Source organism: Strix uralensis, chromosome 1 (genome assembly GCF_047716275.1).
Source record: "Strix uralensis isolate ZFMK-TIS-50842 chromosome 1, bStrUra1, whole genome shotgun sequence".
Lineage (NCBI taxonomy): Eukaryota > Metazoa > Chordata > Aves > Strigiformes > Strigidae > Strix > Strix uralensis.
In genome coordinates this window covers 101,421,922-101,445,824 of record NC_133972.1, presented here as the reverse complement: position 1 = coordinate 101,445,824, position 23,903 = coordinate 101,421,922, and the positions used below count along the sequence as shown (strand labels likewise).

General features: G+C 38.9%; 1 protein-coding gene across 10 annotated transcripts in view; it reads right to left on the bottom strand.

Moving 5' to 3' along the window:
* Positions 1–23,903, bottom strand: part of FHOD3 (formin homology 2 domain containing 3) — a 415,016-nt gene that overhangs the window by 19,868 nt on the left and 371,245 nt on the right. For 5 of the 10 annotated variants that reach the window (XM_074875159.1, XM_074875176.1, XM_074875204.1 and 2 more), the window contains 5 exons: positions 13,904–14,094; positions 11,641–11,833; positions 6,280–6,309; positions 3,458–3,629; positions 1,066–1,227 (listed from right to left, as the gene is read on the bottom strand). In XM_074875159.1, the coding sequence (XP_074731260.1) occupies positions 1,066–1,227; positions 3,458–3,629; positions 6,280–6,309; positions 11,641–11,833; positions 13,904–14,094 (748 nt within the window). Of the gene's footprint in view, positions 1–230; positions 269–1,065; positions 1,228–3,457; positions 3,630–6,279; positions 6,310–11,640; positions 11,834–13,903; positions 14,095–23,903 lie in introns of all 10 variants that reach the window. The other 5 variants (XM_074875167.1, XM_074875194.1, XM_074875232.1 and 2 more) reach the window with 2 other exon arrangements.

The following is a 23,903-nucleotide window of genomic DNA, read 5'->3' as shown; positions in this document are numbered from 1 at the left end:
CCAGTGTCAGCTCATTTTCTTTGCTTAGAGTCTGGCTCATCTAACCAGTGTCCATTTTGCTTTTGCTCTTGCCACATGCAGAAGTTCCTTTCTTAGCATGTTGGGGAAAGTGAATATGCTTTCAGCACATGCTAGCTTATAGCAGTCACTGCTTATACCAAATGTTTTTGATTACCCACTATGTTAGAACAATTCCACAAAAACGAAAACCTGTGTGATTCTTCACTCACTGTTGTTGTCTCCTCTTTGTCCTAACTTCCCAGAAATGCTAAAAGATGGATGGAAAGGTAGTCAAAAAGCCACATATGGTGAATGACATTAAATACTAAAATCTTATGTTCTTTGGGTACTTATCCTTCTCATAGCAACTGCAGTAGTCTCTGCACGTAAGGAAAAAACAAAACCCAGAAAGATTATCAAGTCTTAAAACACTATATTTACTAAAGCATGAAATCAAATTTCTCAGACTTGGGTGCTGCAGCTCAGCCCTGGGCCAGACTACACTGTTGAAAGACCACCTTATAAATGTGCGACCTTTTCTTCCCAGCGGAAGTTAAGCTCCTCTATAGCCACTTTGCAGCCAAGCAACAGTAGACATTTTGTTTTCAGGGCTGCGGAAGGATAGTACACAGCATGAGAGAGAATGATTTCAAAAGGTGAAATATCTCAAACTATTTTTTGCTTTATAAATAAATTAATCTACAGATACAACTATTAATCTTTATGCCAGTTCACAGTACCTTAAAGCATTTTAAGCAGTCTCCATTTGAGGGCCTGATGTGACTTCTCTAGTTATGAATAAGTATCAACATCAGCTCTAAAGCACCATAAACCATTCTTCTCTTACTGCTAAGGACATTTCAAGTTCTATAGAAGACAGTCACCCACTGCATACAATATCATTTAAACAACAGTAAGAGGAATATATGCCAATCATAAGTATACACTCAAGCTACTATGAACTACTAATGCATGTCTGCCTTCTAAAGGCCTGGTTGCTACACTGATATACGTAAGTATTTGCACATTTGCTTATTTTCAGAAATTTAATAGCCATATACTCACATGATTTCCTATTTGCTCGTGACCGCTTCCTCTCTCTAGGCACCGCTCGCTGGCTTGGCACTTGGGTGGCGGACTTTACAATGCGATCCATGATCTCATCTGCTGCGTCATCCGTTGCATTAGGTGAATCGTCGTTGCCAGCGTTCCATGAACCAATACGGCCTGGAAAAGTCCAGCAAATAAATTGAGGGAAAAGAAGACAGAAAGTCTCTTGTGTCACTTTGGTTTTGCAATTGGGTTTTTTTTGGGAATTACAGTAGGCAGCTCAGTCATCACTACTTCAAATTGGCCAAAGGAGAAGACTCTGCCTAATGGAGGATATTTCCAAATAATACCCTAGACTCTCTGCTGATACAGCAGAGAGTCGAGAGCTCAAATGCAATTATAGTTTTCTATTCCCTTCAGCCTCAGAATCTTATTCTTGACCATGCAACTGGCAAATGTCTGCTAGAGACTGACTATAAGCCAAGGATTGCTTGTGTTGTGTGACCATGTTTCCCTCTGCTCCTATTACACAGAGACTAGAAGAGATGGCACATGTTAGAGATTGATTCAAATCAGCAAGACAGGTCCTCTGTACCAAAAGAGAGGAAGAATCAATTTTCAAGCATCTGTTTCACAGCCTATTGCAAAGAAGACAGGAAAAGGGCAAAAAGTGTTGTTTGACATGTCTTGTCCCTTTCACAATGAAGAATTCACCTTGTCATCATAAAGTTGTATGTGTCCTGGCACAACTGCGTGTGCTCTGTTATGAGCAGAAAAGCAAGACTTGGCAAGCTGATAAGCTAAATAAGCAATTTTGGTTAAAACCACAAACAAACAAGTGAGCCACGTCTCTGAACCCAAGGTTCTGGCACTCCTTACTCCACAGAGCTGTGTTAGACACATCTTCGGGTTCCTCCACTACAGACTACTGTTCCATGTGCTTTTTGTTTTTAAATGATTTCAAGGCTAGTATGCGGTGTGAACACTGACAGCGAGCTTTGTAAAAGAGTGGGTGTGGTAGAATTGCAAGCAGCTAAAAATTCACTGGCAAGGCCACTCCATATCACATCCCCGATGTCAAGGAACAACAGCTTTGATTAGCACTTTGCTCTGCTGCTTGTCTCCTGGCTCTCGTCAAGAGCAGTTGTATTACGATAGTGCTCCTGGCAAGTTTCTGTCTGGCTCACCTGTACTCTGCCTCTGCTGATCTTCAGGAGAACACAAGCTGACTCTCATTATCAGGACACACTGCTTGTTAGCATGCGATGGATTACTTCAGCTATTCCACTTGTTGCAGTGCAGCTTGAATTATTTCATCTTTGCGCTTTAGCTACTTGACTTGCTTCTTAAACTTGGGCTGTGAAACCTCTAAATAAGACAGGATTGTGGTTTCAAGCCTTAAACTACACACACATAGACTTAGTGGTGGATGCTCTGGATGTGCTATCAGTGGTATCAAAAAAGAACCAAGAAAGTGTAAGATATCTAGAGGTGAGGGAAAAGATATACCAGAACCTGAATTTTGGTGCGTCACCTTTAGTGGGACCATCTCCCAGGTATCACATGTATGGGAGGGGGTGAGGGGAAGACGAAAGGAAATAAACTGGTGAACCCAGTGTCTGTAAAATGATTTAGCATAAAGGAAGTGGTTTAGTGGTTGGTTAAATGAAGAGCTCTTCTGTCAGAGTATCAGGTGTCGGAATCAGCGGATTGAGTCAGGTTTTCATTTCCTCCCTGTCAGCTTTCAGCAATCACCCGTGCTGACACTTGGAAACAGCAGAGCATTGCAGACCTCAGAGAAAGAGGTATCTGTCAGGACAGCAAGGAGATGTGGGGCTGTCCACAGCAGCTTTTTCTGCTCCTAGTCTCCACTTAATCTATTACCTTTGCAGTTCAGCAGGGAGGTAGTTAAAAGATTCATCATCTTTTTCCTACCATTTTCCTCTCCCCACTCATTTCTAAAATGCTGCAAGGCCCTTTCTCTTCAATTTGAATTGCTACTTTCTACTTGTTTCTATTGAAAATAAAAAGAAAACCACATCATGGATTCCCTGGATGCCCCATTTTGCGTTCATGATGAGAACAAGAATAAAAATTGGAGTGTTAGTGGGCAGGCAGCCATGTTCACGGTGCAGGGAGAGATGAGGATTTCTGCAGGCTTGGACTCCTAATGCCCCCAGGCACTAATGTGGCTGTGATCCACGTGTTAAAACTTCAGGCAAATTCTTCTACATCCCCATGCCCCAAATCACCACTTCCAGCATGGAAACACCACTGGCGTCTTCTCCTTCCCCTTCAATCCTTTCTGCCATGAGCGCTATGCAAGGGGGCCACGACCCATGTTTAGGCCACTGTGTGGCTACTGAGCCACAAGAAATGTGACCAAAAGGAAACTGCAGGCACTCACCTCGGCTGGCCCGGCTTCGAGTGCGGACGCCGAGCGCCGTGGTGCTTTCCCCACCGACAGAGGAGGTCTTCAGCACAGCCTTCATGTTCTCGTGCTCTGCAGCATCCTCAGCATACTGCAGCCCCTGGGGCTGGCTCTGGCAGGGGGGCGAGCTGCTGGAGAACTTGCCAGACTGTAGGAGGAAAACAGATTTGTTGTTTTAACAGAAAACAACATGGAGAATAGGCCAGAGTCTTGACTGCGAATTGCAAGGATAAAGGTGTCCTCCTGGGCTTGGTTTGGAGTGCAGCTATTCCCAGAAGAGCCAGGCAACAGTTGCCCCTCTCCCAGACCATGCACCCTGAGCTGAAATAAACTGGAAAGAGGGTGACAGCAGGGAGCAGACACAACCAGAGGAAAACCAGATGCATTAGCTCGAGGTTTATAATTTTGACCTCCTCTCTGAGAGTATAAAGTACAAAGCAAGGACTTGCGTTGAAACCTTCAACCCAGGCTGAGCCTGATCTGGGGTCAGGTACAACACCAAGGGGAACAGCACGAGACCTGACACAAATAAGAAATTGCTTCTTTTCTGTACAAACACCTTTCATTAACAAGGCAAAATGGGGAGAGACATCTAGGAAGAGAGACCTTTCCCTCTTGCCTCTCTGCATTGCTGCACAGAAAACAAACTGCTCGAAAACACAAATACCTACAAGTAACCTTAAAACACATTACCACTAATGCTGAAAAAATCCCTGGTCCCAAAACACTCAGCCAAATTATTTCATGGTCAAAACACAAAAATTGCAGTCAGCAGTTAGAAGAACAAACAAAACCTTACAAGAGGTTTAGGAATCTGCCCTCTGCTTCCCCAGCCCCCCCTGTGATTTCCCTGTCACCACGACTACATGAACAACAGCAGCTACATTAGCTGGGCAAGCATAGTGCGTGGATGCCGCAGCTCCACCAGTTAATGAAAACAGCCATCTAGAAACGGATGAAAACAGCAGAAATGAATACTTTCTAAGGAGGAGAAGAGGAGCTTGCATTGCTGGGCTGCTCTCCCTTTCCAGCCTCTGCCTACAAAGGGCTGTGATGTTGGTATTTGCTCCATTGCTCTTATCTAGAGAAAGCCTGAAACACATTTAAAATACAGTCCTGGCTGCAGAAAATACCAGCTCGGTCAACAGCAAACAGGCATCAACAGATAATAGTACCCCTTGGTATTCTCAGTCATATCAGCCCGGCATCAGAAACTGAAATATGTTTTATTTTTCATTTTAACCTTTCTTACTCTGACCAATTCAACACAGATGAAAGAAGGTGTGCTGAATTATCTTCTTCCTTTGCATAATAAACAACATTAATTATTCACTTGAAGGTATTGAGTCAGTCAGTTAAAGGGATGCAAACTTGCAGAGTCTTTCTGTCAGACAACAGCAAATTGAAAAAAAAGACAGGGCCCTACTTTCATAGCTTTGATTGAGTCCCCGGAGCTGTCAAGACTGCAGATTGAAAATATTTAATCTGGAAATCAATGACAGGATGGTTCTATTTTAACATAATGACTTTTCAGGGTGAGATAGGAAGTTAACTGAGCAGCAAAACAATACTCCCTACAAGGCACTTAGCTAAATATACCAGTATGAGATTTATTTTTAATAGTGAGAAGTTTGTTTTCTTGTTAAAATATTAGCTTGCAACATTTTGATGTGGAAAGTATGCAAGTTCCTGAGTTTCACATGTGAAATTAAAAGACAAAAAAACATTAGAGAGAAACATCTATTAAAGTTCATGCCATTTTTGCATTAAGAATACTCTCTTATACACAATGGGTTGTAAAGCTAATCAATACCACCTCAGAAAAAAACCCAAAGGATAAAGCCTTCACATAACTGTTAGTTACTATTCAAACAGGTTAGTTAAATGTTGGCATAAACAGGCTAATTCATATTTTCTTTCTGCACCCCAAGCTATCCAACATAAATCATCACTGAGGGAGAAGCTCTATAACCAGGAGTTTTATTTCAGTTCTTTAATTTTCATATGTTTCCATAGATTAATGCCCAAATCCCAGTCTCTTGAGCAAATAACTGCCATTATGAAACAGTGAGCATTAAGTCACATTGTTTCTGTTCAGCAAATTAAAGAAAGCTCTAATGCTGAACAAAAACTGCATTGCATGATAGATGCTCCTCGAACCACAAATTGTTTTATTATGAATATAGGTAGTACATTATAGTTCTTAAATTATTTATTTACTACTTCATTCATTTTCAACATCACCTTCAGGAGTACTTTACGATAAATACATGAATTACTCCATGGCTCACCTCCACAGTGACTGAAGAATCTTATTCGCAATTCATATAGCAAGGAGAACCATTAAAATTTGCTTTGCATCCCTATATCCTGATGCTTTTGAACACTATATAAAATAATACCATTTGGACTTACACAGCTTAATAATGAGTATGAAATAATGGTAGTCTGTAGCCCAAGGTAAATGATGATCCCCATAACATTCAGATCACTGATGTTTTTGGGTAGTGGGGATACTTTGCAGTTTAGTAAACAGACATTAAGGAAAAGAAAAGAGGAAACTTAAAATTATTAAGGCCTCAGATAAGGATATCCTTATTCAAGAGAGCAGGTATGCATATGGTTAAAGCTGACTGTAAAAATGCATTCTTATGATTGAGCCAAAAAGCTATGAGAGAAATGTCATGGTTCATAGTTCCAGTTGAGCAGATGGATTTGAGAAGTCCATACTATCTCAGTTAGAAATTAGATGTCACAGCACACGAGGGGGAATGACATGCTCTTTCAGAGAACCATACCTCAGCATCCTCTTCTTCATCGGTCTGCCACTGGAAACAAAGGACAGGGTGGAGAAGGACAAACAGCAAGATTTAGGAAAGACAGTATATGGTCAAACCACGACAGAGTAAGAGGTAACCATGGTATTGTTTATGCAATTATAGGAGGACATCAAAATACAAAGCATATAAGGAATTAATTGCTTAAACAATCAGCTTGCTTATTTTTTTTTTAGTTAATTGTATGTAGAACAGACTGTCACTGTCAGTAGGGTATATAAAAAAGTCCTGATTTTTCTTAGAGTAATTATGAACTGAAACTACCCCTAACTCATCCTATTTCTCTCCCTTGAGTCATGCAGTTGCTTGCCCACTTTTTGCCCCGTGGAAATTGAGAGCACTAGGAAGGACTCCCTCTCCTTTTTCCATCTCTGTTCAGCACAGGGAGGTCCTGGCTGCTCTTTCTCACAGTGCAGAGGTCAGCTTCTTGGCAATTCCTTTTCTCTACACTTAAGTGCTTGTTTTAATTCCTTTTTTAAGCTGCGGCTTTTCAACTTCCAATTTAACAGAGCACTCAAATCAAATGTTGAGTAGTCTTTGAATAAATGCTTAAAGTTCTTCAGTAGCTGCCTGATATTGGATCCTGGAAATTAGAGAGATGCAATTATCCTTTGTCATTCAGGGTTTTCACCCTCTGTGACAGCAGGCGTGTAAAACTATCTTGACAGTTACACTACATTAAATGCAATGGGCATATCAAAATATTGTGGCATATGGAGTGTTCTTAAATTTGGGGAATTACAGGGAATTAGCAAAATATTCAGAGCTGTGCCTGGGGAATTCTTCATTGGGTTGTAAGATGCCCAGCATGGAAGGTTCCCAAAGTAAGACAGAGTTTCTCAAATATCTGGTCTCCTTGTTTTCATAATTTTCAGTTTGATTGCTTAGAAAGTGCAAACATAGCCCAGAAATTCAATGCATTTTTTTATTTGTGGGTTTTGTTTTATTTTTTAGAAGAAGCATTCCATCAATTCTATTCCCCTTCGTAGTGTTACTAATACATACTTTTGACCTTATCTCCATCTCAGCTATGATTTCTGTCTGGGATTGATACATTCTGTTCCAGAAACATTCATCATGAAAAATGAAAGCCTGATTTACTTTGGCCCTCAGTTTAGTTTCAGCACAATCTCCATAAGAAGATTAGTTGTGAGAGTGCTGAGCAGCACATTAACATTACTTTTTAAGGGTATGTTTTATTCAAAGAGTGAGATGCTTATTTTTCTTTGGACACAGTGGCACTAACAGAAACACAGGCAAATGTTTTGCAGAGGGACCTTGGTAGGTATGTTCCCCTTACATTAAAAAGATCCATTTGTTTTTTACCATCCCCCAGAGGGCAGGGAGTCACCGTAAAGCAATTCTTCTGAAGAAGGCCACAATTCACTTTTTGGCATGAATAAGAAACAAGAAGGAGAAGAATGGGAACCAAGAACATACTTGCATTCTAATCCATAGGTACATCTATCTAATAAGTAAAAGGCAGGAGGAGAGCAAATTAAGCTAAAAAATATGCAAAAGGCACTAAGGGAAAGGTGAAATAACGGAGTACACACATTGCAAAGAGTGTGTTCCAAACAAAAGTGTATTATATTATTATAGCAAGCTAGATTTTGACAGGGAAAGTCCCAGCTGCTAGCCTTCCTGCTCATTTAATCTAGCTAAAAGTGATTTGCTGTGGACTTACTTTAAGGGCAATGTACTCCTCTCTGTTTGACTTTGCTCATCTCCAGTAGCCAGGGCATTACCATTTCCCATCCTCCTGCTCTGGGTGGAGAGGGCTCACACCCAGAACTGCTGTCCTTCTACACCCAAAGCTACACCAGTGCACAGGAGGAGCAGTTCACCATTCCCATCATGTTTCCATGTCTGGAGAGCCATTTGCCCCCAGCAAATACTAACAACAGGAGTCAAAGTAGCAAAATAAATAAAACAAACTTTTGTTTCACAAGGGAATCTGCTCTCATCAGGTGTGTACATTCTGCCTTTTATTTCCTTCTTCATTTCATCATTATAAATACCCTGAGAAATATTAATAAATTAGGAATTTTTTAACATGCAATATTACCAAAAAGCACTTAAAGAATATTGCTATACTGAATACCTCTTGCAGGCGTAAGATGTTAATTTTAAGATAAAAAGCTGCTTGAGTCTTCTGTCATCCAATTTTGGATATTGCAGGACAACTTGAGATCTACCTCCTTTCCTCCCTCCCATTTTTCCTTTAGGCTAGCATTTCTATCTGGTGGATTTGCCATTTCAAAATATTATTTCTATTACATAGCAATTTTGGAATTGAAACTCGTAAGTATCATAAAAAGTAGAGCTTCATAAATCTGGGAGACAGATACTTATATTACCTACTATTATTAAAAATCATTAAAAAGCTCAGACTTGTATCTATAATTGCATTTCTTCCCTATTTTGCTTGCTTGTTACTTTTAGTGTGCCCGAAATGAGTGCTATCATTGGCTAAAGGCAGATATAAGGTTACAGAGACTAGGCAGTTTTCCCTGTGAAACTGTGGCAACTCACTTCTTTTTTTCCCTTACCCCCTCCCTCTTTCTCTCTCTTGCAGACAACATTCACCAAGACTTAAACTGACAGTGCCCAGTCCACTTCAGCTGTTAAAGAACATATAAACATAAAGATCTCTGGGGTAAAAGGCTGAAAGAAAGACTGGAAATATTCCCCATTGTGTTTCTCTGCCCTACTCCATGTGAGCAGCTGCTGAAGCTGATGCAAGTTCTCCACGCAAAGAGCCAGCAGACTCTCCACGCAAAGAGCCAGCACCCCTCTGCCTTCCAAGTCTGCAGGGGGGAACAAGGTTATAGAGATACGTGCCTTCTTGTTAAGAACTGGGATGGTTCTGGCTTATTCCTTTCCCATTTTTGCTAAAATCCCTCCTCCATACTGTAAAGTGATAAAAATGAGATCCTGAGGAACCTCTCAAAAGGACAGGGAGGTAAATATCAAATAACCACACAATCCTTCTAGGTCACCAAATCCAGAAATTAAAATTCCACATGACTACTACTTACTACTTTCTACAAAGAGTTTCTTTCTAATGTCAAGATCTAAACTTCTATCATCAGTGTTCTGTAACTAGTTGAACATACTGCCAATGCATTACTGATAGATCTTCCCTTTCCAATGCCTTCAAACATAAAACACTAAGAAAATCAAGACCAGATACAAACCACAGCCAACACAAGACTACAATAAAACTCCCCTTTTTCATCATTCTTCACACATAAATATCTTTTATCCTGCTGACTTGGAAACTTGTTTTGAGGTAGATCTGACTTTGAAGTTGTCAAAGGAAGCTGTGACAAATAGTCTGATGCAACTTTAATTCTGTTTTACCATGTACTGCAGTCAAATGAATGGTAAATGAGGCCATATTACTGGGCTACAGATAAAGAGATTGAGTAAGTCCTGAAACAATCATACAGCTGTATCAGTAACTCCCTTAAAGAACATCTCTATAGGGGGAATTTTAAAGAATGTAGTTTTTTACACCAGCAGGCTTTTTGTTTTTAAGCTCATAGGACCATTACATAATTGTAAATTAGTGATAGGCAAAAAATGCTCCTTTTCTGTGGACCTGCAAGAGATTTTTAGGTGGAACACTAGCTGTCAGATGGCATTTGATTCTTGTGAAATCTCAACACTATCTTGAGCTGAACAAGACATCTTCTTCCAATAATACATTTTTCTGGGAAAGGCCTAGCTGCCTTCTTTCTTACATTTTCGGAATACGGCCACTGTCCTTGTTTCTGCTCCTCACTGACCAGCTGTCAACCCTGAGCATTCTTCTGGTTTGAAAGGGCCCCTTCTCTCTGCTTCCTGAACCCAGCTGCCAGTGATCAGATTTGCTTTTCCCCTCATGTCTCCTGCAGGAACAGGACATAGAGAAGCTTTCTGTCCTGCCACTGCCAGTTCTTCTGGACAGATAATATAGAAACACTACATCATATAGTAGGAAAACAGTAACTCCACATCTCAGCATTGTTTAAACTAGTAAAAAGCACTAAAGCTATCTGAAGAAATGAAAATTGTAATTTACCAATCTTTTTGGTTAATGCTATCTTTTAGCTCCTCTAGACTATGTCAGGAAAAATGAGAAGCAATTGAAGAAAGTGATATCACTTCCCCAGTAGTAGTGTTGAAAAATTGTATGTGTGTATTACACCCTTCACATAAAATCAGAGCCTCTTCCTTAACCTGAGGCTAGACCAAAAGGAAAACCTTTTGAGATAATAATACAGGTTTATCATTTTCTCTAGATAAGGCAGATTTCCAGATTTAAAGAGGTTATTGCCAGGAAAGATCTACAAATGATCATGAGTCAATGACTTAAATACAATCTCAATTTGTATGTGTCTCTGTACATATATATATATTTTGACCCATATTGCTTAGGCCATAAAACTGTAATCAGCTTAGGTCTTTTCAAGCCAAAGGGATAGCTTCATATGCAATGAACCACTCGCATCTAATCGAGACTCCAGATTTGGATTTTGAGACAGCTGGAAACTTTTATTAAGTACTGGCACTTCTTAAAACTTTATTTGGATTGAGTCAACTACATCAACTTTAAAAAGATTAAAAAAATCAAGGGTATTTTAAAGCTTACTATGCTGAGAAAACTAATCTTATTTTAATTTATTCTATCAGTATGCAATCATACAGTCAAAAAGTTTGCAGGGTAACATCTACTGTGAACATAAATTTGTCTGCTTCTTCAGAACCTCAAAGTAGTCTGTTCCCCTAAAATTGTCTGTTCTTTGCTTTAAAGTTAAGAAGAAAATTGCTGTGCATGTGCATGCATACATACCTAAAAATAGATAAAATACTAAGATTAATGACTATATTAGAATATTCAAAGATGGAGGAAAAAAAAATCCATTTAAATTTGGTTGTAACCACTTAAATGGATACAATGTTCATCATTTAAATCATGTCCTGAATTAGAAGCTTCATTTCTAGGTTTTTTTCCTTTTTCACATTCTTGGCTGATCAGGTACACACAGCTCCTCATGTCTTCCAGATAGTTTGGGCACTGTCTGTGTAACACACAGAGATGCTCTTTTTGGATGCTTAATTTCAGTTTGCTCTCATTCTATACATTGGCACGAAGCAAAAAATATACACAATGAAGGATTTGCAAGTTTGGTCTTCTAAGAAAACAGAGTTCATTACTTACAGTAGAAGAACCTCTTAGGAATAACAATAAAGAGTAGCAGCACTTCATATATAACATTCAGTGAAAGAAAATTTTAAAAATCCATGCTGTGGGAGATACATTTTGCCACTTACATCTGTTATCATTTTCCCTCTGGTCTTGTTTCTTTCCCTGTGGTTAGCTCGTTTCTGTTTTTGCTGCAAAACTCGTTCCCTGGTGGTGCGGTATTCCAGAGCAAATTCGCTAATAATTTTGCAGAACTTATTGATGTTGACTTCACGTATTGCGTAGGGAGGATGGCCCATAAATAACAAAAATGAGTGAAATCTGGAAAACAATGAGTTCATAAATGCAGAGGGGAAAAAAATCTTTATTGATGTTTTCTAGGACACCGCCCCCCCCCCCCCCCCCCCATTTCAGTGAATCCATTTATTACTTTATCAGCTCCCATAATTTCTTTTGTGCTACAGAATTTTCGTGGATGCTTTGCATAACATTGGCATGTTTTATAATTAAAACCATGAAAGTCTAGTCTATGATAACTTCATCCCAGTCCACTTTCCCAGGCTGATGCAGGAGATAAGATGTTTATGGAGCTCCAACTACTTTATATGACTAATTTGGCATGTGAATGACCAATTTCATTTCAGTTATAGAAAAAATATTTATTAAGTTTTAATTCTATTTATTTGTATTAAGCAACTTGAAAGAGGCTGTTAGGATGTTGGGGAAAGTCTAGACAAGAAGAATGCAGATTTACAGGCTAGCAAACACAAGAAGGAAAGAATTTCTGGTTCACAAAACTGACCATAAAATTATATTATCTACGAAGCACTTCAGTTTGGATACTCTCATTTCACAGTTTTACAGCTTCTGTGGCATTCACGGCTTTCGCACTATTTGCAGCTTTTACTATTGCTTCTATATTTCTATATTGCATGATTTATAATAGCACACTGAATGATTAAAAATGTATGGGAATTCCTTTAACTGCATCTACGTCCCTGATGATAAAAAGTCTTTCCAATCCTAGAAATATGCAAGTATATGGATACATTTTTGGAGAACTGTAGTACTAGCTGCAGGATATAATAGGAAAAAATTAGTATTTTTCTTATTTGTACAATGCACAGATAAACACAATAGGAAACTGGTAAATTCAGTTCCCTTCCACTGCAACTGGGATTTCTGCTTACTTATGGCATGAAAAAAAAGTCATTATGAAAACAAAAGAAGAGGCGAATCAACTTCTCAGGTGTATATCCACAAATTTGGGATCATTTGGAATCTGGATCCTAATTCTGACCACAGCAATTTGGAAATTATTCGGAATTTGGCAAATCTCTCAAAATTTCTTAATAACCAGGAACACAAATTACTCAGATGACTTAGCTACGTTTGTGAATCTGAAAAAAAAAAGCTCAGGTGTATTGCAGAATTATCATGAATAGGTACATTTCAAAGCACTGCAATTATCGTTAACTCCACTGGATGAAACTAAACCCAACAGGAAGCCCTAAGGACAGTGTCCTGGTTTAGCCAGGAGGGGGTTAAGTTTCCCCAGCAGTGGCGGGGAAGCTCTAGCCGGGTTATTCACATGCTGACGTCAGGTCCTGGTGCCAAAGAGAGAGGGTCGGTTAACACATGTGTTATGCCATCGTGTTTCTCACTGCTATACCGGTACATACCTTTCTCTGTTCATTGTTATTACTGTTATTCTTATTGTTATTGTTGTTGTTTGTTGTGTTGCTGTTGCACTGTTGTATTAAACCTCTCCTTATCTCAGCCCAGGGCTTTGTATTTCACTCCCTTTGTGGGGGAGGGGCAGCGGCCGTGTGGTCTCAGACCCCAGCAGGGACTAAACCACCACAGACAGGTAGTCTTAATTCTGTCTTCTGCATAAAACACATAGTCGTACATCTTGCAAATAGGAATGGTGCTGCCTATAGAAGAACTCATTGTACAATACTCATTTCAACTTCTGCATATGGCAGATTTGTCATTAGAACTTCATTTTTTTTCCTGCAGCCTGTTCTTGTTTATCAGACAGTAAGCCAAGCCCCCTCAAAAGTATCCAGGGAAGGACAGAAAATACAGCAACTTAACCATAAAGCTTCTAGCTTTTGGGGACTAGGAGTTAAAAGACCCAGTTATTGCACCTTGGGAATAAATGATTGCCTGGATCATTGCTTCTTTTCATCAGAAATATAGAAACTTTCTGGAGTGGGGAATCTTTCTTAAATGGCATCTATAACAAAGTATGCACCACATACATCCTGGTAACATTACTTGCTGGAATGTGGATTAAACACTTATAAAAAATAATGATGTCATAATTTATGATTTTAGCAAGTGATTTATTATCAAGATATTGCTGTCACCAATCTAATTCTGTACCTGTTAATTATTCTTCTATGAACAATCTTCAGGATTATGATTCTTTCTGCACAGTCTTTAAGAAACTCGGACATTTTTTGTTTTAGAGTTGGCTTCATTTCATGCTTTGCTATAGCCTTAAGGTGATCCCATGATGCTTTGCACCGTCTTTCCATCTGACACAAGTTTTCCTGAAGTTGTTCAAAGTCAACCTAAAAAAAAAAAAGAAAAGAAAATGTAACACTTCAAGTGAAAGCACTGGTAATATCCTTGGATATCTGAACAATGTAATGTATGTATAAGAAAGGGTCAATGTAGTGGCAGCACAACATTAATTCACATTATTAATTACTACTAATAATTAAGAAATTGATTTCTCTGTTGTACTTCATCTAGACATGAAATGCTAGGAAGGAAAACCGAAAACAAAGAAATACCCATATACATATATATTTGGTTTTAGTCTTGGAGGCCTAACACCTAAAGAAGGGACAATAAAATATTGTGATGTGTTTTTTCCCTTGCTAATAACTTTATGCCTGCACCAAGCAACTGCATGACTCAGTTATTTCTGAGGTAATACAAAACTTTCTCTTTTTCTTAATCCTTTTCTCTGCTACTCATAGCTTTTTATACCCTGTTTACTGCTCACTGTTGTACTCAGCCAACACTTCTCCAGTTTAGGAAGGACTTGGATCTAATCCCTAGCCATGCACTGACTTGTTAATAGATGATCTACTTCTAATCACAAAATTCACAGGCCAGAATTTTTTAAAGCTGTATTTAAAGAAAGTGTTATTTAGTGATCTCAGCATTAACTTTCATCCCTTGATATACAGTACGCATTTGCTGGCTTGTAATAAGATCATATAATGGCTTTGAAAGTGTCTCAACACAGTTAAAATAAATGACTGCATCCTACGGTAACATGCATCAGGACAGAAGCCAACACATTCCACATAAGGTGGGAGAGAGCTTCTCCTTTATTCATCAACCAAAAAAGGTGTTCAAATTGCAGTGGTCTACACACAACAGATGAAAAAAATAAAGCTGCCCAACATGTTCTTGAATTCTGAAGAAAGGAAAAATTTATTTTATAATACCACTTCACAGTTCAGATGAACTCAAGCTATAAAATACACATTTAGCTCTCAGATTCTAAACACGTCAGTGTTTGGGATGTTACAGTCTGGTACTCCAGTTAATTCCTTAATGCTAAATGAAAACCAGTGTCAGAGACAGGTTTTAGTTTACTCTTTTTAGCTGTGTGCAGCACCCACTGCTGAGACCTATACTGAGGATAGCCATAAGAAATGCATTATTATTAAAAAGCTGCTGGTATTGATTTGATTTGTTTTTGCTGTGATTTATAAAGTGGTGAATTTTTCCTCTTCACAAGGAAATAAAAACATCCTTTGATCCATTCTGCTATTCAGAAAAGCCCTGCAGGCGGAGCAGCTGTGGGCTTTTTGTTTTCCTTATATCCATATCAATGCATATGTGTTTTTTTTTTTTAAAAAAAAGTCCTTTCCAGATCAGTATTTTTACTGTTGATGATAAACACATTGCTGCTCTCCATAGATTGTATATCTAAAACACACATGGTGAAAAATACTAGCATTCCTATTAAGACAAAAAAGCCAAGAGGTGGTGTTTCTAGGTCTTACTAGTAAGAATTTTCCAACCTGGTTGAGGAAGCTTATCTGCCCCTGCAGCAGAGAAATTTAATTTTATGACATTTCATAACAGCTTTCACTGAAAACAGAATGAGTTTTAATCTATCAAAAAGCTCTGAGGTTCAAGCCTGTAGGGGTTCAAGAGACATCTCTGGAGAACTGCATATCTGCAGGGAAAAGATATGGCAAATTCCCAGCCCCTTGAAATATGCCAACAGCCAGCGCATTCACAAGTGAGCAGTTCCAGCAAGGACTGGGAATGGCAGGTTGGGCTAAGGGATGCACAGGAATTTTTTGAGCGCAAACAAAAATTCAGATTGCTGGGGAAGTCATAAGGAGACCACAGTAAGGAGAATACCACCTGAGTTCCCCTGGAATAAACCCCTGTAGAGCACAAGTAGCTCTGCTTGAGCAGAAGCTGTAAAGTCCTGGAAGGAATAAAGCAGGAAATCCAACAGAGGACAACGTGCCTGTGCATTCCCCACATGCAAACTGTCCTGTGCTCGCAAGAATGTAACAAACCTTCATGAAATCTAAAATTTTCTGGCTGTCAGCTCTCCAGATTTTGGTCACTTGTTTGTGGACAGAAAAGAATACACTTACAGAGAAATATCCATGTGTGAAATATTAAAAGTCAAACTTTTTCAGAGACATCCAGGCACCCCACCTGATATTTCATGAAGTGCTATTTCACCAGTGCAAATTTTACAGGTAGACACAGAATCCATTGTATTTCAGTCTGCTCTAGGTCTTACACACAAGGAGTTAAGTGAAGCTTCTTCATACATGATATACCATACAACATCCCTTTCCTCTATCCAAGGTGTAGAAACTGCCTCCCAGCAGACCACCAGGTAACAAAGCTAAGTCTTCAGATCTTTCTAAAAAAACCAAGCAACCAAACAAAAAGACTAGCATTTATCAGCCTGCTGACACGATTGTTCCTACTAAATCTCACAGAAGTGAGATTTTAAATATTCAGGCTGGATCGGCTCAAAAGGAAAGTTCTGAAGTTAAAAATATTTGAACTTTCCTACCAAATACATCAAAACATTTGATAGTTTGCAGCTTTGGAGTACTACCTGCATGACATTTCAAACCACAGAAAAGTTTTCCTCCCCGTCCTTTTTCTTCTAAGAGCAATAGCACTAATGTGATGCTCTCCAATGGGAGACAGTGTAACGTGACAAGCACAGTCACCCTCATGGTATCTCCTCTCTCCTTAATTCACATAGCTTGACCTCATGTTTCCTCTGCCATCCCCTTTTTTCTTCAGTGCTGGTGTTCGGATAAGAAATTAGCCATAAACCTCTTAGCACAGTAAAGCCAAAGATCCACTGATCTTCTAACTGGACTCTCCTGCAATTGCAGACACTTGTACACAGGATCCAGGTGATGTTTTTTTCTTAGGCTAGTGGAATATAATATCCAGGTTGTATGCCAGCAATTAGTGTATCTTAAGTGTAGGTATCAACTCTCACATAGACTGGCTTTCCATGGCTATCTGAAATATCAGGACATATTTTTAACTGATAAAATACACCAAAATCCTATTGAAGTAATATGCTCTTATTCTGCAAACTCTTACATTTTCTAAGCCTTGTAATGTGTTGGAATATTAACCAAGACAGACAGCTACTAATTCCCTTAATTATTAGAATGAGATTCTACTGAAAAGCAGGATCCTAAGGAATTTGACATCCTCAGATCCTCTTCTGTCTTCACTGTGAAGCCAAACTCATCATGGACATAAAGAAGTTTTTATAGTATTCTGAGCAGCAGCAGTCCAGTGACCATGTGACCAACAGGCCCCTCCATTTTATGCACGTTTCTGTCATAAAACAGCAGGTACTTGCATCAAATGGAAAATGTAAGTAAAATACAGATCTGTCTGAAAAGCAAAAATTTATCTTCACTTTAATTGACGTAACCAACCATGAAAGATGAGCACAGTGGTCCAGACCTAGGCATAATATTTTTGCACAAATGTTTAAAAGCAGTCACACTGTTCAGCAGTAATTACCTTTTGTTTTGGTAATTGTTGCTGTTATTGTTCTGTTTAGGATGTCTTCTAACACTGAAAGTGTTATATACAAATATAACAGTAACCATGATGACAAATGATCCCCCAACTATATGTTCCTATGATAAAGAGAACAAGAACTTATGTGGAGTAATAATGACAATTCCTCAATCTAATATGCATAAAGGAAACATGAAAAGGCATATATAATACCATACTACCTCTCTGCCACCCAGTCCACACAGTATTCCCAAGGGAGCACAGATTGCACCTTTTTATTTCTGTGTTTATTTCCAACATTTTACTAAAAGAATTAATGCTGCATAATGGTAGAAAGGCATGATTCCTTTTTTTTTTTTTTTTCATTCTTTCTTTCTTGAAAGGAAGGATGCACCAATTATTGCCTGCAGCTGGAAGGTCATGCTGGGACTAAGGAATTCAGATGAATTGTGGCTCCTGGAGACCTCAGCATAGGAGGTGCTCAGACAAGAACTGCTGTGGCATTATTTTATAACTATGCCCCACTGAATAAAAGGAAGAAGAAATCTGAAATGGTCACTACAGCTTTCTCCCTGGATAGCAGTGTACAAATGTTGTGTCTGGCCCCAAGACTTGGAAGAAGGTGGAAACATATATTCTTCCTTCTCATTACATATATGTGTAAAAGACATGCAGCTTGCTGGTCCTGCTTACTCTTACTTTCTGCTACAACTTTAAAAATAAATCTCTTTTTTGCCTCAGGAAAAAGAATGAGTGGTCTTAGGTTGTTATGCAAAATAAAAATGTCTTTTCTTTCAGACACTATGTAATGTTTATTTTCATTTGTAAACCAATTTAGAAAAAGCAACTTTCTAAATGCCTCTGGGATATATTTGATATGTTCCTCCTTTCTCCTGCCAGGTTCCGCTCCATTCACAACCACATTAGCTGAAAAATATTCAGAACTATTTGTTGCTTATCTGTGAAATCTCTTGCTAGGCCCACTGTTCAGTCTTCTGAGAAGTGCCTTTGTAGACACCGTTGCATCAGAGTGGAGTAGCCAGAGACAGTCTATCCAAGTAGGATTTAATGACTAGTTTACATGCCACAAGCCCTGCAGGGTCAGCCTCATTCAGGAAACCATTGCCATAAGTTGCTAATGGTCAACTTTAAAAATCTATTTTTCAATTTAATGAGCCATCGTATTTTGCACAAAAGACACTCAGACCAAAACCAAAAACCTTCCAACCACATGCCAGCAATGCCAGCACTCATTTTAATCAATTTATATAATTATTTATTGTTTGCTATCATAGTAACAGATGATTGCCATAAAAACCAACACAACACTGTACTCGCTGGTTTTCACCTGACTTAAAAACCACCACCACCACTAAATGGCTCAGGGTTTACTTCCCTGCCCATTCAGGTTCCATGAACATTGGTCCATTAAAAGGGTGATTTTTTTCAAGTCCCACTCCATGCCATACATCCAATATCACCTGTTGCGGATATAAGTTTAAAACTGTATTAATTAATGAAATATTAGACCGTTCCCCACTCATTCAGGTAGGACATGTATCAGGGAGGCTTTCTGGTCTTTGGGTTGGGATGTTATTTCTCTATGTGCCCACAAATATCTCATGGCAACACAGGAACTGGACTCTTACTATTTGTTGGGAGAGAGAGGGAGGGCTGCTTTGAGGTGACACTGGGAATTAAATGCATTGGCTCAAACCTAAAGTGCCTTCCGCTATATATTCCCTAGGGCAGCATATACAATTCCAGGTATGCATTGCCATTCACAGCAAACAACTGTAGTTGCTGTGAGATAACAGGTCATTTTTCTTCAGCATTCCCTCAGCTGGAATGTGCTTTACACACACGTTTCCTCTTCCAGCTAAATCTCCTCTCAACTCTGGGCTAAGCTGCATTGCTACTGAGAGTAAAAAACTGTCCTAAAATCAAAGATGCTGCACCTGATTACACTTACGTTTCCTACCTCCTGTATTTACATTCAGCCCTTGAACACGGTCAAAAATGTCACAACTGGATTGAAGTAAAAAAACACAAAACAAATAAATGAAGGGAAACTGGTGAAGCCGAGGTTTCTGCTTAAAACGCACTTCTTTTCAAAATCACTGTAAAATACTGAAAGTTTTGTTCTGAAGGCCAGTGAATAACTTGTTATGTAGCCTCAGTATCCTTGTATAAGTCTTCTATTGCTTGATACTATATTTATTGTTTATTGCTACAGCTTGTTTCTTTTAGTGTTGAACATATCAAATCCAGATATTTCTAAGGAAGACCTGGATCTCTGCATTTTTATCCTACCCGCAAGGTGCCTTAAATAGAAGATTGATGCTTTCACAATGACAAATGTTGCCTTAAATTCACAATAAAAATGACAACTATTTTATCATACGTCATAAAAGATATGCATAATCACAGACAAAACCTTTCTCTCTTCAAAGTTCAAGATAGTTTCTGCAGCAGACCACAGCCTAGTCTGAGCTGTTTATAATTTAGGGTCAGACTGTTCATTCTCACATTATTACAGGGATACGTTCTGGCAGGGAACATGAAATCTTCCTCTTTTCCTGAGCTGGTTCAGCGCCAAAGGAAATTCTGAGAACTGCTCCTTGCAAACACACTGTCATCTGAGTGCAGCGACCTTCTGTGGCGTATGTTCAAAACTCTGTCTCCTCCAGTATTTCCACACTGGCTTGCTTCACTGAATGTCACAAGAATTATCCCAAGACCGGTGTAGGCCAACTTGCACACAGTTGGTCACCCATTTTAAGTGGATACCAGCTCTCAAAAGCAAGTAAAATATAAAAGAGGTTCTGTCCAGACATTTCTAATTCTAGGGTGAGAGGTGGCATCCTGCCAAAATAATTTTAGAAATGAGAACACCTGAATCAATCCACTAATTAAAAATTAAAGGATGGAGGTGCTTACTGAGGTATGACCAGATGAGTCTACCCAATTAAGTACATACCTCCACTACATTTTTGTTCTTTAAACAACCTACAATAAACACACTAATATGGGATCTTTCTGCAGATGTCGTATGATAGTTCCCGCAATTTGGGATGCAGAAGAGCAATGCCACTAAGTGGTGATGTATGTCCCTTCAGATGGTGTTACGGCACCTGCACCACTACTTGCAGTCATTTCACCTGAATGAAACACCACAGTGTTGTCAGGCACATGTGCTAAACTTCATTTGCTCTCTTTCAGACAAAACCTTGAAGCCTTATTTGCCACTGAAGCTCCTTCCCCCTGCCCCAGCCTGCCCTGAAATCTGCTGTATTTGCCTTATGCTGCTCTATCTTCACCTTTGCTCCCGTGCCAGGAATGGGGGCAGCAGCAGCAGTCCTTGCAACGGGCACCACAAGGAATGCTACAGCTGTAAGAAACCTTGCATTCACCAACCCCTTTTTATCATGGAAAATAATTTAAATTTGGCATTTCTTTTTGTCTGAAATAATGTAGGAAAACCATACATGAATGATAATTGTACAAAAATACTTCCTGTCAAGTGAGATAAGAGAAACCCCACTGCAGCAGCGCAAGAGGCAGCATGATCTTCCCCTACCTTTTTTTTCCTTTCTTTGCCTTCTTTCCAGTGTATCAAGCAGAAGCTGCAGCATGCCAGAATGGCATTTCTGATTCAGTCACCTCCTTTCTCCCCAGCCCTCCCTGTCAAGTCCTTTGGAGGGCAGCTGCAGGCTGCCTTCTCCTTAGCGGATGTCTTAGACTCGTCCTAAATCCTTTCCCATCAGCAATCCTTGCTCCCTCCCCTGCGCTGTTGACATGTTCTATTGCTTACTTTTAAAAGCAGCCTGCTCCTCCATTGCCTAGTATCTGCAAACTAATCCATGTTTCTTGCTGCAGGGGTTAAAAAACAGCCAGAAGTTTGGCATCTTGTAAGTAAATTAAAATTAGGGGGAGAAAAGGACAATTACTACTTTACTCTGTGGAGCTGGCCAGCTTTCAGATGCATGGGGAAAAATATTTATGGGGTTGAGAGAGAAGATGAACATTTCTAATTAAGAATACATTTTCTATTCATTAACAAAGAAGATACTAATGCTGATGTTTTCTTACCCTTCTTGCCATACTGGTAAGAAAACTTCTAGTAACAATACTGAGTTTAACTGCAGAAATCTGGGGGTCTGCTTCAGTATTAGGTACATCAGTTCTGGTACAACACCAGTGAAAAAACAACTTAAAATATGTTAAAAAAAAGAGGCAAAAATAAAAAAAGCAAGTGCTTTTAATCACAGGATACTAAACAATCAGTGTCCTACATGATCTTACATATTTTTATACAACTATGAATACTTTTATTTATCTAGAATTCTATTTTTTGGTCATTTTTTGGTCTGCCTTTTTTGCCATTTATGACTTCAGTCCTTCAACAAAAAGCCACAAGTTTTGCCATAACTATACCATTTTGTTTCTGGTCTTTCTAACTCCTTTCTGGTGAGGCAGCCTGGTTTTTTTTATGGATTTTTTTCATGAACTAAGGCTCAGGAAATTCTCATATGATGTGCAACTCAGGGGAAGGGGCATCTCTGTTTATCTACAGGATGGAGATTGTTTAGCCTTTGTGGTTTCTGAAAGATGTTTGTAGACAAAATGGAGCTCAAAATACAGCCTAATCCACAGTGAAATATTAGTTCTCCTTTCCTGTCAGCTTTCCTAAACCAAGATTTCGCCTCGTCTGTGAACATTCCCTTGAAGAGGGCAGCTTGGATGGCTTCCATGTCCTAACTCTTTGATTTGTGGCAGCTAAGATCAAGTGGGAATAGAGCTTGTTACAGTAATCCATCAGTGGTATAACACATGGAGGAACATCCCAAGGAGGGAGACCTTGGGCGTCACGGGGAAGGTTAAGGCTATAATTTCTCTTAATGTGATTTTGTCTGGCCTTTTCAGAATTTCATCCGCTTTGGGCAGGGCAACTAGATCAGCAAACCACAGACTGAAAGACTATGTTCAATTTTGTATGCTCTTAGACCTAAAAATTTTTTGTAAATGACAGCATTAGGTTAAGCTTTCTTCCACTTTCTAAGACTGAAAAATAGAAGATTCACTTGAGAGTACACCATACACGGTGGTGTGGATTTTGGAAAACAAGGGCTCTTTCTTTTATGGTAATTTTGATTTTAGTGATTAACTTGGTTCCAATTAAAAAAAAAAAAAATGAAATAACTTCTAAACAAAGAGAAGAAGCAGGAAATGAGAAACCAATATACCTAAATATTAAGAGATGAAGAATCACTCAAAGAAAAAAACCATTAAAAAAAATTAAAACCTTCCAAATATGAGAAACCAACCCCAGTGAAAGCAATAAAACAGAGCCTAAACATAGGCTGTACAAGAGGAAAATTAGGAGAACGGAAATGGAATCCAAACAGCAAATATCTAAGGATATAAAAAAAACCCCACAAATTCCTTTATGGTATCCAAAAAAATGAAAATATGTAGGAGGTCCTGTATCTCTGGGTATGAAAGAAACTGAGGAAGACAAAAGTTAGGGAAGAGAAGCAAGATGACTTCTTTTCGTCCAACTTCACCACAGAAGATGTAGGGGAGAAACCTATTCTTGGTACCTGCTTTTATTTTTCTGTATTTTAGTTTTTAATAGACGTGAATTAATAGCAAGCTTCGAATACTTGCTAGCAGAAACAAATGTGTTGGAGGAGGATGATATCTTACAAAGCAGTAAACAAGCAAAAGACAAGAATTCTGACAGCAATTAGAATAAAGAAATTGAGCTACTGGCTAAAATGAGCATGCTTCCACTACACTTAGTAACTTAAAGAATCAGAGGATAGCAAAAGTTTCACCTATCTTTACAAAAGCAGCAAGGTTGATTCAGGAGACTGTAGAGCTCCAAGTTTTATTACTATACCTGGTAACCTGGTTGAAAGGATGAATAACAGGAAATTAAATACATCAAAATAATCACTAGATTATGAATATGTTTATAAAACAGTGGTCAGATAAGAGCAAGATAAAGAAAATTAGACTCTCAAAATCTTTACAAGAGCCTCATGGGAGGCCACCTGTGAAGTGTGAGGTTAAGAGAGCAAAGGAAAAGAAGGAATACATATTGATTCTCATCTGATGACAGGGTTAACAGCAGGTGTCTCATGGTTTGTACTTTGTATTTTGAAGTTATCTGGAAAGAGGAAAGCACACTGATAGGGTAAAATCTACAGATGGCAAGAAATTATTCAGATTAGTCCTGATCTAAGATTATAAGGGGTTTAAGAGATAAGCAGTAAATCTGCTCCAGCAGATCATGGCCATTACTGTAGATCTCAAT